This window comes from Lonchura striata, chromosome 4 (assembly GCF_050655825.1).
Source record: "Lonchura striata isolate lonStrDom1 chromosome 4, ASM5065582v1, whole genome shotgun sequence".
NCBI classification, from domain to species: Eukaryota; Metazoa; Chordata; class Aves; order Passeriformes; family Estrildidae; genus Lonchura; species Lonchura striata.
The window spans coordinates 6,888,447-6,904,095 of NC_140706.1; the positions used below are offsets into that span (position 1 = coordinate 6,888,447).

Sequence of the window (15,649 nt, forward strand, 5' to 3'; positions counted from 1 at the left end):
ACAAGAATAATTCCAGCTGGGTCCATGCAGTATGTTCTCTACAACTTTTCCTTTTTTTCCTCTTTCATTCTCATGTAGGAATTTTAAATTTTCATTGCTGTGGTTTGAAAAAAAATTTCTTTACACTGTTTTTGTAGTCTTAGCTTCCTGACAGCTCCCCAAAAAAGCCATCATATCCACACACTCATAAGATGACGAAGTCAAGCCTATTGCATGTGAGTAACTTTTTCAGCAGCAAACTTGCCACTGCACTTGTCTGAAGGAGAAACAGTGACAGTTACACAAGGACAAGTGCTTTAGGCAGACTGCAAGAAATGCAAACACAAAATTTATGGATAGTTTTAAAGATTTCTTCCTCTATCTGGACAAACATTGAGGCCTAAATATTTTATGCATTCAACAAAAGAATCATCCTCTGATTCAGCTTAATTTTATGATGGCTCTGATGTTACCAGGCTAAAAAAATCCTGCAGATCTACTGTTTAAATCACAAACTTCAGATGTAATTGATGAACACTGGTACTTCATGTGCTGTTTAAAAATCCACATTGATTTAATAAAAATAGGTGGGTTTTTTTTAGTCAAATACCTCAATACCTATTTGCAAATTATGTCACATTGGCCACTTAGCACGGACCCTTTCCCTCCCCTCCTCATTATGAAGTTGCACACTCATCCCACATTTCCCTCATTCTCTCCTGCTGTACTCTGCCCCACCCAAGCATCCTGGTGAGGGCATTATCCATTTGAAAGCCTCAACACAAAAAATCACCACTCACTGCAGCTTTTGCTACCCAAGTATTTATCCAGAACTACTTGGGACAAAAGTCACTTGTCAAACTTTTTCCAAGTATATTATTCTGCTGTTGATGATCTTATCATCACAGCTCCACACATCAGGGAACTTCACCCCATTTTTGCATCTTTTCCATGGTAATATGTGTTTGTGCTGCTCATCCCAAGTTCCCTCAAACTGGCAGAAAATTAATGCAGAACTTAGGCAAGACTCAGGAGAAAAAGGCTGGATGCAAGCACTTGCATTCAGCTGGCTGACTTGTTTTTTGCTTCCCCCGCAGAAACATCATGGGAACCACTTTTGGAAACATGGAGCCAGAGGGGCTCAGCAGGACTGACACAGCACAGGGACAACAGGGTCACCACACACTGGTCTGGGCATCCTGGGAAAGACTCCTACACACCACAACACTGACTGTAATCTGGGATGGGCACCGAGGCTGTGATTGATCACACCACCTGTAGGCCAGATAACTTTGTTCCCAATTGTACACATATTTACAGGGCTTCCTATGCTAATTCCTTCTCCACAGAGGTTCTTTGGAATTAATTTGCAGTTGCTAATGGAATTAGTTGCTTGTTTCAGTAACTCCATTTGAATCTTATTAATCAAATTTGCTTCAATGCCTATGAAAACTGTCAGACAGTATTGTTTTACCTAAATTTAATTTTGAAACAGCTTTTCTGTTATTCCAGATGCTGTGCAAGACACACAACATGACACAAATTTCCATTTAAAAGTCCAACACTGCAGCTGCTCTCAACACACAATCTCTACTTTCTAACAACATATTCCCTGAGTATCAACAAACCAGAACTGGAAAAAAAAATCAACAACAGAACAACTTCTGCAACTCTTTTTTCCTCAAGAAGAAAAGCCAGAGCCTCCCCTTATGAAAATGGACAGTACTTGATCAGAAGCACTAGGAGTTACCTTATGAGCACATTAAACATTTCAAAATGCACATCTGTAATTCTACTCTGACTCCAAATATCCTTTCTGTATATAAGGACATTCCCTTGGACACCAAGTCTTAATCACCAGGATTCTACCTGCCACCACCTCACCTCAGCTACAGGTTTCCTACAGACTTTTAGTAACATCCAGAGGCCCTGAATTTGTTTTTCTTGTCCTAAAGCTACACAGTGGCAGCAGCCAATATACAGATACCATACTGTTCCACAGAATCTGCACGGTACTTGTCAACTCCTAACCCTGCTTTGCAATCCTCTTTTTTGTCCCTTTTTCATCATCAGTGTTGCTCAAATCCTGTCTCTGAAAGGGCACACAAACTCAAGCCTCTACTCATGAGCATATGTATTCTATATAACTTTCCCTTTTGCTGCTATTTATTGCTTTTGTAATCTTTCAATTTTTTCTATTCTTAACCAGCAAATACATCCTCTCCAGCACTTCATGAAGCTCCCCTCTATGTTCCTCCTCTGGCAGCAGTAAGTTGAAATGATTTCCAGGTAAAATTTCCACTGAACTAAATCTTTGTGAAAGCAGAAGTGAGCAATCAGTTATACCTTTTCTATTAATTCATACTCTTCCATCCCCTTATGTAGTCTTAATTTATGAGGAAAAATACAGTAGCCCTCTTAATTACAACAGATGGGCAACTCTAATTTCTACTTTAATCTATCTTTTAAACAGCAGAAGCACCTTGAACTCACTATATTAAGCTCTGTTAAAGAAACCGAGTCTGTCCCAGAAGAGGTTCAATTTTTAAGTGGACTCTGTTATCATGCACAGAATCTGAAAATCATCAGTGAAGTACCCCAACATGAAACAACTCCCGAATTTCCAACATTCATCCATGCTCATCCAAGTATCTCTTCAGTACTCAGGAATTCACAGAATCATGGAATGGTTTGGGATGAAAGGGACCTTAAAGATTATCTTGTTCCAACTCCCTGCCACACCTTCCACTAGACCAGGTTGCTCAGAACCATATCCAGCCTTATCCTCTACCTGTAGGAAGGCAGGAAGATGTGGGAAATGTCTATATATGGTACAACCACTGCTCCTGGCTGCTGAATTTCCCTGTGCCTATGACCTGCCTGGGTTATAGGCAGGGGGTTATTTTACAGGCAGCTCAGTAACAGATACATGGTAATAACACAAGATCAGGGTATGTTATGCTGCTTCACCAAGACCACTACAAATAATTCCTTCTCAGAAGTAATGCTGATCTTTACTCATGGGATAGGTCCTGTTTGCATGACCTTTAGTGTTGACAGGGTGTCTTGCATTTTGCACAGTAAATGGTTTTGTTTTCCCCAGAATATGATGATATTCAGATGATCTAGATTACAATCTGCTGACTAACGCTTAATGTTCTTGGTTTGTGATAATATCTGATAATTTGAGATTTCTGTCCTACATCAAAATACAAGTGAATTATATATCCAAAATAAAACAGCCTCGTTAGCTTTAATTCACCAAAAGAGATATCTGCACTTTTTAACATATCAATTATTATTCCAGGTCTTATCTTCTAATGCAATTACATGAGTATGATACAGTTATTAGCACATCTGAAACATTGTACCGTCTGTGAAAGACTGCAGAACTCACTTAGCTCAACATAATCTTGGATTGCAAATAAAATATGGAAAAATTTGGTTTGAACAATCAATTCAAATGCTGAACTTAATCCAGGTAGGAATTAAGCATCAGCAAACACTGCTATTGAAAACAATTTCTTCATAAAACCTGAGTTTCAAGTGATGCATATTTTGCACTTCACACAGTAGTAACTGCCTTTACCCACATTCAAACACTATTTCATTTCCCCTCCAAAAAGCTCTTAACATTTATTGTATAACTATTAACTCCTGCCTCAAAATTACTAAAATTAATTTTACTTTGCATTTGGAAATAATTAAATCAGAATTTTACAATAAATGGTCTTTATAAAAAAAAAAAAAAAAAGGACTGAAACAATATCTTAAAAAGCTACTCAGTTATTCTATGTTTATCCTGCTTAAATTGAATACATATGGTCTTTACCTTGTAAATCATTAACTCCCCCAAACATTCCTAAGTTAAAATTAATTTCTGGTTGCAAAGCCTACTTCTGCTGGACTTGTGACCCCCAAAACAAGAACAAAAAGCTGCATTTTATTTGGGCATGGACCCCTGTTCTTAACTGCCATGACAGGGCTGGAGTTATTACCTCCTGTCCAGCAACACCTGCCTTTAAGCCCCAATTACATTCAGCCATACCCTCACTACTCCAAACTGAAGTCCATAAAACCAGATGCTGTGTGGAGGAGAACATGTGTGCTTGAGCTTCTCATTTAAGCAAATAAAAACACCTTTCTTAGACACTTAGGGCTATGGGCATACTTCCAGAACTAAACATCAACTGATGTGATCACCAAATCCAAATTATTCTCTTCCCTTGGTGCCCTTATGGCTCCTGATGAGGGGATTGGGACAGAGGGTGGTGACACTCATCCCTGACACCCCTCCATCCCTTTCTGATCAGATTGTTCCAAGTCACTGGGACAGGATAACTCTGCTTCACTTCTCAGCAGGACACAGCTGGGTTCCCAGGTGGAGTAACATAAAACCAAGAATCCCCTCTCTACTAAAAATATGGGAGTCCTCCTAGAGGACAACAAATGTAAAGCAGATGCATGAGGAAGGACAGTGGGAAGATGAGGATTAGGACAATGAGGTATGACTGCACTGCCTCTTTCCTCAAGGCATTGAGGGAAGCTGGCATTTCTAGCCTTCTGCCACTTTCATCCTACTTAGATGTAAAAATCGTACTGGAAAATACAAAAACTGCAGATTTTTTTCATAAATAAAAACTGTCTGAAGCTCCTAGGAAGGATCTGCTGTTAGAATAGCTGCTAGAGATAAAGGGACAGAGAAAGACTTGAGCAAACCAAGTAACTAAGGAATGTGCATATTAGATGTAAAAAATTGCCCCTTTCTATTAATTATTAAGACCTGCTTTCACAGTTGACTGAGAATACATACATCAAGTCTCTCAAATGCTTCTGTTTAAAAATTAAACATATAATTTAGACGAAGCCATTTTAAACATATTTTCATAATCACCACAGGCTGTTGCACTGTTTTCAATACTGAGTTACTTGTTCTCTCCTGTGTCTGGAGGCCACAAAACAATGTAAGTTTATTACTGGAAGTCTTTCTGTAACCTACAGCTGCATCATTACTTACAGCAAAGGAACATAACACTTCCACTGCAACACTGGAGAAGACGAGAATTGTTTTACTTGGATATACAAATAAATACATATTGCTCACATGAAAACCATCAAAAAAAGACTGGAAGAGGAGGATTCATAGTTAAACACAGCATGACTGACATCAACTAACAAGACAAGATTATTCTCCTGAACACAACTATTGCAAAGCAATTACAGCTGGTGTGTAATGCAAAAGCACTTCAATCATTAATAGGAAGGTCTTTTATCTATTCTTGAATACCTGCACTGCATTATGGATGTATTTCTTCTACCTCTTCAGCACACTTACCTGTATGCAGCACCATTAAGCTCTGGATGAACAACTCCAGGGTCCATACTGGCCCAATGTGTAGCTGCAGTCAAGTGATCTTTGTTAACACAGTTTTTCAGACTGTCTGGAATACGACCTAAGATGAAGCAAGGAAGAGGAAATAAAAATGTATAAAAATTGTGTACCATATACTCTTAGTATGTCTATGTTAAAAATGCTTACAAATATTTGTGTACTTAAATTAATACATAAAATGACACTAAGAGCTTGTTTCTGATCCTTGCTGTAGTCTTTTGCCTGGGCCTTAATAATGGCTGAAATGCTCTGCTTTATTTTGATTTTCTGGTCTTTATCTATTGTATACAGGGTCTCAGAAGAACCAAAATCAGTAAGAATCATCTTTCCAAGAAGCTGTAATTTGGATATAGAGCATAGCTACCAGTCCAATTCAGTATTCTTTCTGTCCTTAACATCACTTGCCTCCTTCTCCTTCCACCTGTAACAGCAATTAAAAACACTGAGTGAAAAATATAGAATTCTGAATGGAATTGTGCCATGAATCTGAATATGACCAACACTTATTCCCTCTCCTCCTGAACTTTCCCTACTTTACCTAAATTGCTCTTCATTTTTATTTACTGCAATGTATTAATCCTCAGCCATGCCATTAGTTCCTACATAAAATGATAATACACCAGAATTTCCTTTCTTCACTTCTTCAAAACCTTTCCTTAGCCTCTGATGTATAACTGAAGTTTTAAGACTGGAAAACTTGTCAACCTGATTCAGCACACACTGGACAAGCCTGTGACTGTCTTCTGCAGAACTATCTTCAGCCCTGCAACAAACGACCTGAGCAGATCCAACACAGATTTTCTTCATAGCAATAGGAAAGTTTCCTCCTATTTTAACAGGAGAGAGATCAATTGGAGCATGTGTTTCTTCTGACATCTGTTTTAATGTCTCTTCACTGAAGTTCAATCTTACAGTGCATTTGCAGAGAGGGACAGAAAAAGGTAATTTTGAATCCACCCCTGCCACTGCTGGTAAGATTTCTCCAGAATTCCTTCCAAACCCTTTCATGCTCCATCATTAAAGAACTCAGCCTTCTGTCTCCAGCTTCCTACTGGAAATTTGATTAAGGACTTCACTATCTCTGCCTGCTCTTTCTATACATCAGCCTGGCTGCAATGGGGCTGTAAAAAAAGCCTTTTCACAAAACTGCTTTTTGTGCAATGGACACCATCAAACAGGTGTTCCTCCATGACTTCAGCTGATGTCCCTGAACCTGTCATGTCTCCTGTGCACAAGCTGAAAGGGCTTTTAGCTCAGGATTGAACAAAGTACATGACCCATTATAGAAATCATCTTCAAAATGTAGCTGAAATATACATCCATCTAAACTTCTGCCAGAATGGTCCACAAATTCAAACACTGTCTTTCTTCTGATGTTTATCCTTCTCAATCTTGTCTTCCTCTTTGCCCACCTCATTCACTTTGCTAACTTCTCTAAGCATGTTCTATTCGTCTCCCCTCAAAACCCAGAAGATTTTCTTTTATTTTAAACTTCTAATAATCTTTTCACTTGCCATGCTTGCCTATCACTTACATCCATTCTAGTGGTCCTCCTTAATTCATACTTGGAATGTTTTCAAGTTTAAAGTATATTTCAAGGTATTTAATTTCTGCTGATTATTTCTGTTTTACACATCACAACAACACACTTTTAAGCACCAGCAGAAACACTTAACATGTTTATTGTCAGATGGTAGTCATAGCCTTCATTCCTACACTTCACACCTTTTTCCAATTATTCTCCCTCCCTACACCCTCTCTTCTTTGTGCTCCCCTATGGTTTTCATATATCCAGCTTTATCCCACATTTCCTGTATCTTTCCTACATTTGTTTCACTGCAATTCAATGTCATTCTCACCTCCTTAATGCTGGTCTCAGTTTGATCTTACTAAAAACCATATGCAAACACTGAAGTGCTGACAGCTTCGATACAAATCAATGATCCAGATCGCTGAGAGCACCATCACACACTTGAAGGAACTGTAGGTCTGCCTTCCTAGGCACATATGCTTGGGCTACTGCACAAATTTAACAAAAAAATAGCTCTGGATAGCAGGCTCTTCCTTAGTTTTCAGACAATAGCCTATTAATTCTGATTTACACATCAATCCTCTCCCATGAAGGTAGGTAGGATGCTGGTTTGTGCAATCTGTCCCAGAGCTATCTGGGAGCAGGCAACAGTTATTGAACACCCTGACAAACAAATGTACCACTGAATTCTGGAGTACAGCCACAAGGACCAATTCCAGCAACAAGGATGGTCAGGCTCTTCAGGTCACCTCTAAAACAGAGTGAAATTGTCCAGTAAAGGACAATTCAGCTCAGGAGTTTAAGAGGTGTTTTTAATTGGCATCCAGAAGAGAATCTTCTTTCTGCAAAGGCGATAAATGAAACTCAATTGCCCAGCCTCTCTAGGCACGAGGCAGAGGGAAGGCTACTGCCAGTGCTTTTTGTGTAACAGAGCAATGTGTTGGCACTGAACTACTCTCAAGGTGACACAGATGGCCCTGCATGTCTGCAGAGCATTCAGACGGTATCGCCAAGGGGGACGCAGCAAAGTCCAACTAAAGAGAAAACATTAGTGCTTAATGAATCATTTTCCAGTATGAAAATCCTTCCTTTTATTTTAGGCTACAAGGGATTCAAACCCATGCCAAATGGCTCAGTCCTCTCATTTTATTTATTAGCAGTGCATGTTCGAGACGTAGCTGTTTGCTCTTATGTGAGCAGTTTACAATTACATGGCAGTTATATAACAAAGACACCCTGCCCTTTAAAATGCCAGACTTCTTTAGCAAGGCTTTAAAGAGGGGAACATCTGAAATAGAATAACCTCCCAACAAAATACTGAAAACTTTACACAGAGAACTGCTCATGACAAGTATAAAAGAGTGCCTAGGAAAAGCTAAGGAAGATACCAGCAATACCACGAGGACTTGCAGTTAAATCCATCAATGGGTAATAGTTATATGCAACAAAGAAAAAAGCAGATGATTTTTCATACATAAATACATTTCCTTTACATGGAAAAAATACTTATTCTGCAATGCCTGCCTTCCCTTTTTAATTGCAAAAAACCTCCAAAATTACTTGTTCCAATTCTGAGAACAGACTTAGTGAGCATTTGCTGATTTCTGTGTTCCAAATACTAGAAACAAAACCCAAGGCTGCTTCTTTTAGGCTTCTTTCACGACTGAAAAGAAATAGGTTTCTTAAAAAGAACTACACAGTGAAGGAGCTAACAATAAGAATGTGAGTCAGTACCTGTGATCGCCCTTCGGATCTCTCGTGCTGCTTCCTCCCGCATCTCAATGGAGGCTTGTTCACTATACCAAGCTGCATGTGGGGTACAGATCAGGTTTGGTGCATCCTTCAAGGGGCCCTGACTAAAGCTAAATGAAAATTTAAAATAAGATCAAATGACAAAAAAATACTGGAGGCAAGGGGAAAAGCAAGGTGAGGAATCCAAATGGATTTGTACATACACAGATTAATTTCTACAACACAAAATAATTGCATTTCTATTCCTTACTGAATTTGCTTATAATTCTGTTAATTTAACATACTATTTAGGGTATAAATAAGCAACAATCACTTTTTATAGACTCAAAGGGTGCAACTTAAGTATAGCAGCAACATTAGCTTCTGTCCAATGCACTTACTGTAACTACAGTCACTGCCACTCCAGTTCTGGGGCAGAAATGCATAAAGGAAAACCCAAATTAATTTAGGATGCCATTCCATTTGCTTATGTTATCACAATTTTACTTTTATTGCATTAACTACCAAAGCGCTTCTCCTTCTGTCAGTATTACATCTAATCATTGAAAGAAAAAAAAATCTTACAATTATTTCCAAATCAGAAGTGTGTCTATCAGCAGCCTCAATGACTTTTGGATAATTCAGGGTTTTTTCTTTTATTTTTAACTATTTTTCCTTTCACATTCCTTTATAGAAACTCCACAGAAAGAAGGAAATGTACAGATTGTTTTTCAGGGAAAGCAATGAATCTGTGTAGAAGTGTTATCACAGATACAAAGTAGAGAAACTGAAAATAATGGAAACATGCTCCTCCTATTCATTTCCAGTTTTAATAACCTTGCAGTCAACTGTAACAGGAGGCCAAATATTTTAAGACAAAAGTGTGCTTTCAGAGTTCGTCATAATTCATAAAATGATAGATTTTATCTGTAGTTCAATAAACATCAAAATATCTGGCAAAACTCTTGAATAAAGAGCTGCATGCTGCAATCAGATAGACATGCAGCAGTGAAGCCAAAGGACAATGTGGCTGCAATCCTGCAGCTAGATCTCTGCACATGGCATCTCCATGCAGGAAATGGGGCTTCCTGGAGGTGCAGTGGGCTGCTTGTGCAGATCCCAGATAGCAACTGGGAAAAATGTATGTAGCTCCAAGTCCTCTGAGCTGCTACACTCTGACTTTGCACAGCACTGTAATGACTACCTTGAGAACTAAATTAATCCAGGGTATGCATAAATAAAATTAAGTATTTGTGATGTGGCATCATGCCTCAGCAGATATAAAAATTCTGACTAAAAGAATCTTATTCTATTTTTTCAAAGGTTCTATTTCCCCCTCAAGCTGGAATGAGAGATACTGTCCACTCTACAGTCTTTAAAACCTGTCCTGAATCTGTTCTTCTTCAAAAACTTATGTGGATTGTTCCAGTTAAAAATAACAATTTTCCCTGCCCAGCCTGAAAAAGGCTTGTCACAGGCAAGCACTAAGCTACAGCAGACTGTTCTCAAGACTCAAGGACATATGAAATAGGCTCATTTCGATGAGGAGTGCTGATATCTCAATGCCAATGCCACTTAGGGGAGTGGTGCATTTCTGCCTGAAACACTGGACTTAGTAATTCAAAAAACATCAGGCTTGTGCTACCAGCCCTGCTACTGACAGTAGAGTTAGTACTCCCCTTATAAAGGATAAAACAAAACCTTCACTCTGACAGCCTCCCTGAACCTCTTTTTGCAACCTCTTACACACTTATGGCCTTCCTGCAGAGGCAATCTGGACAAATATCTTCTCCTTCAGAAAGATGTCATAAAGCACTTCTCACACCACATCTCAACTCTCTGCCTTTGAAAGACACTGTTCAGGCATCAACTGCCTCCAGAGCTGCATCAGTGGCAAAGTTGCAGTCTCCTCAAAGCCATGGACAGGATTTGAACTCTGTTTCCTGCTATTTCTACTAAATAAATCCACTGGGTTTTTTGTTTTTTTTTTTCTTTTTAAGGAATTAAATCGTGAATGTCACTTTTTTCACTTCTAACCACATACACAAACTCCATCTACATTTGCATTAGTCCAGTGCTTCACAGATTCATGTTGCTTTGCTAAGGAGTATTTGGCTACCAAATGAACAGAAAACTCAATTTACTTGTTGCTGTTGATTGTATCATGCAGTAAGTCTTAAAAATAAGAAAGCAAACAAAATAAAAAGAAAAGAAAAGGAAAAGCACCTGAATGGTTCTGACTCATGTACATCTAAGGCTGCCCCTCGTATCCTTCCTTCCTTCAGGGCCTGTGCAAGTGCTTTTTCGTCTACTAACCCACCTCGAGCTGTGTTGACCAGGAAAGCCCCTTGTCTCATCTAGGGAAAGTTAAAAAACAAGAATGATGAAATAAAAATAAATGAAATAAAATCGTTGTGGCATTATTTTTTACTCAAGAGAAGCATCCATTACAACAAAGGCTATTCAGCTGTTTTAAACTGTAATAGTTGTCTTCCCTTTCCCACTGGAAAGTACCACCAAATGTGATGCTTCTAACATTAAATGCTATTTCACAGCACTTAATAACCTTTTGTTTCTTGTAAGTAGTGTCTTTTAATAGAAGCGTTGTTTCAGATATTGTGCAGAAACATGATCAAAAGATACAACTGTGCATATGAAAGTGACAGATCATTTTATGCCTTTTTATTTCACTGTGAAATTGCATGAGACAGAAACTACAGCACATTCTTAAACAAATTCATATTTTGTGGCTTTCAACTTTCACACAAATAAAAGCCTACATGAATTTTTCAGAAAAATCAATGCTTTTGGATTTTCAAACACTTTTCCCTTTAGTTGCCAAAACACAGTAGATATATGCATTATTTATTTTTGTTACTTCAGCTTCCTCCTCCCCTGTGAGACATTTCAAATAAAGGTCTAAAGAATCCTTCTATTATTCAATTAAAAGGCATGAAAATGAATTTGGTTGAGAACGCTGTGTGCCCAGGAGAGAAGCTGTGCTGTGCATTGTGCAGATTAGCATTGTAGATGACACTACAATCAGTATGGGGAGAACTACAACAATGTACACCATAATATATCCACTACTTGAAAACAAAGTGGCATTTTAAATAAGAGAAACGGTACTGAAATAAACATAAATTACAACATCCTGCTTCCAGCTCCCCTGGTATTTCATCTTTGACAGATGTCTCAAACACCTCTGTGCATGACAGAAAGTGCATGAAGAGCAGGAGCCTGGTGAAGATGAATAATGAAAATCTCATTTTGTACCAACTCTGTCTCTCAACATAAAAATAAGCAAACTCCAACATTTTGACACCAACTCAACACCATGAAACCTACACATCAAACTAAACCTTAGGTAAATGGATTCTTACGCTCAAATACTGAGTCAAAATGCCAAATTCATCAACAAGGAGGTTTGAATAAGTCAATTTTGGTTGGGTTTTTTTAACGAGGTCATACAGAATATTAATATGCACATGCTTGCAGTGTTTTATAAAGAAATAACCCACCACGTTTTACTGGCCAACTCTCTAGGTTTAATGTGGCCCTGCCTCTCTCCATTTGCAGACTCCTGGGCCTAGAGGAGATCCATTCATACAGCAAAACAAAACTCCACTTACAGGAACAGAAATAAAGGATGCTTCTCTCAGCTTTATGGAATTAATTTGGGAATCAGAACAGCAAAGAAACTGGGGCAGGATCTTTAGCTGGTCTGGTAACAAGAAGAGATTCCTTATGGGAACGACCACTGCATCTCCAGTTCTTGGGTCAGTTGTAGGAACTGTACCAAACCAGCACAGGTGGGCTCACCCAAGAGCCACTCACAGCTGTGCAGACACACCATAAAGGCTCGTGGGAGCTCATGTACACTTCCCATTTCTGTGCAAACTGGTAATTTGAATTTTAAGTACAGCTTAGTGTATTTACAGGCCCTCTGAAGGACCTGAACATTTTACTTAAAGTGAACCCTGCTAAAATCTTTTATCCAATCTTTCCAACAACCTTGCTTGAGTTTTCATTTTAAGACTATTTACAAAACTCCAGAACTAGCACTAAGACACATTCAAATCAAACAAAACATGTCTGCATAAATGCATTCTAGAGGGAATGAATTATGTGACTCATGATAAACTGTCAGGGTGGATGCAGCTGGAGATGATCCTTAACAATAGGTGGAAGCTTGAAAGAGCTTCACAGCTGGAACTGCTGATGTCTGTTAAATTCACCTACACTAGACCTGCAGAGCTGCTTTATGAAAGTATTGTGTTTAAACTGCAGTTTTTTCTCAAATCTGTGTAACTAAAGATGACCTCAGTCTCTTAAGAGTACAAGTTCATTGAAACACTTGTCTGAGCTACTCTGGGACTACAAGGACAAGCAGGATGGCTTTACAGAATAACGATTAATTCACTAGAAAAGTTACTTAAGAGAAGACAGACACCAAATTTTCAAAGACACTTGAAGTCTATGTCATTTCAGACTCTACAAAATTCAGGGTGAGACTTCAGTGAAATGAGATGCACCATACTTCTATGTACTTTCTTTAAAAACTGGTTATGACATGAGCATTCAGTATTGGACAAAAATGGTATGCAATGCTCTCTACAAATTCTAGGCCAACTTCAACATCTGTCAGCCTAAATCAGAATATGCTCCACACAAACTAAGCAGTCAGAGGGGTTACAATTTCATGGGTTTCACATCCCCTTTACTACTCAGACTGTTCCACCCAAACTTCTACCCAAAGCAAGAACTATTATCTAACACTTTAATTAATCCTTGCTTTGATCATGAAGGATAACAAGTAAGACGATAACTGCTTACTTAAGATACTTTCCAGTGCAGAGTTTATTACAGGCATTTATTTTCAGATGGTATTGCTCAGTTTTAACATGTTTTCCTTTGTTTGTTTTTCTGATTAATGCACTGTGCCTTCTCCAAAGGTCAACACATTTCTCTGCCTTCACTCAAAAACTTTGTGTGATAAACTGGCCCCAGTTTCACAACTGCTGTATAATAAAGTGATCAATGCTCAGTGGTCCCATGGAATTCAGTGTGATCCTTTTCAGATCTAGATGTCTGTTTGAAAAGTATTGTCACCATATAATAACCGCTGAATGAACCCAGCCATACAACAGAAGACAATATTCAAGGCAGAGTGACAGAGCTCCGGTCTCTTTGGTTTCATTTTAAGCTTCTTAATTTTTGAGAGTTTTAAATCCCAAATCCTGATTTTATGTAGTGATTGATTTGCAAAATCCCTAAACTCTGAAATCAAGAAGTGTGTTGCATTGTCAGTTTTCTGCCATGAACCTACATGACTGTGGAACATGTTCAGTAAGTTCTTCAGTGCTAAAGTTCAAGAGCAGTAGGTACCAACTACTTCTCAGAAGACAAGCAACAATTTTACTGCAAAAGAGTGCTACTGTCATTGTTACCAACACATAAACCCACTATATACACACATATATATATAAAGAACAACCAAATCAACTAGTCTATCTTAGGGTTTCTTTCCTCTACATTGCTTCCATTCTTATGTCTCAAGTGTTTTACTTCTGGCTGTTACCTACACTAAAGTTGGAGTCAAACCTTTTCATTAAGTATCTGGCTTTTATAATCAAATTTTTCAATAATGGAGCAGTTACTACACCCAGATATTGAAATTATTTTATTATTTTTCATATTAGCTAGAACCTTAGGGAGAAGTTAGTACTAATTCCAAGAAACATTATTTTTCCCAATAATGCAAATGCCGTAAATGAGTTCCATCCTTGAAGTGCTCTGCGAGCATCGGGACTGAGCACAGGGGGGAGCCATTTAGTCATAATCTTGAAATTGAATCAAACTCTACAACAGTGAAAGGCAGAATTGCTACCTGGAAATACACATGTAAAGGAAGAAGCTACTACAAGACACAGAGAAAGTGCTTTTATATCAATGCCACTTCATTAAATCTGAGTGATACTAAGAAGAGCAAATTATTTCCACAAATGCAATGTTACTGAGCCAAAAAGACAGTAAAAGCAACAATACATAAACAACCAGCTAGTTACTAATCAATTATAGACCTGCTTGATCTTACAGCAGAGAAGAAAAAGATTTCTATCAAATGAGAATCTACTTATTTACAGAAGTAAATTCTATACAGAGTTGGCAACCAGCACTGGTGTGGAGAGAGAGAGACCAGAGATTATTACCTGCTTTATGGTGAAGTCATTAATAAGATGATGATTGTGTTCATTCAAGTTGCAGTGCAGGGTAACACAGTCACTGTGGAACAGCAGGTCCTGCAAAGTGCTCACCCGCTGCAGTCCCAGAGCACGCTCCATGCCATCCGAGAGGTACGGGTCATAGAAAATCACACTGAAGCCAAAGGCTTTGGCACGAAGAGCTACTGCTTGCCCAACACGCCCTAGAACAAGATAAACACGCCATGAGAGCAGATGTGAAGCAGCTGGTGGGTGTAAGGTGGCCTCCTCCTGCCCAATGGGATGCTTGGATCAAACCGTAACGTTTTGTGCAGCAACTGGAAGGGCAGAAAAGGGAGGTGGCTCCCATCCCACTCGGAATCATCACTGGAATCAGAAATGGTACATCTGGACTGTTCCACACTGCCTTGAAATAAAGCAGGAGCTTTGCACCTTTTGTCACCAGATATGTGAAATGCCAGAAGATGTCACATAATCTGCAATAATCTGTGTAATGCAAGGCTTGCCTGCTGGGCCTGTTTATGGCAAAACACCACTGCCTGCAAACACATTTTGACATGGGCTTATCCTTACCCATGTCAAACCAGCTGGCTTTAATAAAAAGCTATAAAATTAATCCTCAAAAATGGATGCAATAACAGATAATTTGTTTAATCCGAAGCACAACCATTCTCAATACATGGAATCTTTTTTCTGGCATTTTCCTTCATTTTGAGTAACATCTTTCCAGCACTAAAATGCCTACAAGAATCCTGTCATCTAAAGCTTTAAAATAAATTTTATTCCACTACC

The 15,649-nt window shown here is 38.6% G+C and overlaps 1 protein-coding gene across 38 annotated transcripts in view; it reads right to left on the reverse strand.

The window, feature by feature from the left end:
- The window catches only part of CTBP1 (C-terminal binding protein 1), a 232,126-nt gene that overhangs the window by 1,773 nt on the left and 214,704 nt on the right, over positions 1–15,649 (reverse strand). For all 38 annotated transcript variants that reach the window (XM_021535693.4, XM_021535691.4, XM_085577558.1 and 35 more), the window contains 4 exons: positions 14,846–15,060; positions 10,860–10,990; positions 8,637–8,764; positions 5,315–5,432 (listed from right to left, as the gene is read on the reverse strand). In XM_021535693.4, coding sequence (XP_021391368.1) covers positions 5,315–5,432; positions 8,637–8,764; positions 10,860–10,990; positions 14,846–15,060 — 592 coding nt within the window. The remainder of the gene's footprint in view (positions 1–5,314; positions 5,433–8,636; positions 8,765–10,859; positions 10,991–14,845; positions 15,061–15,649) is intronic.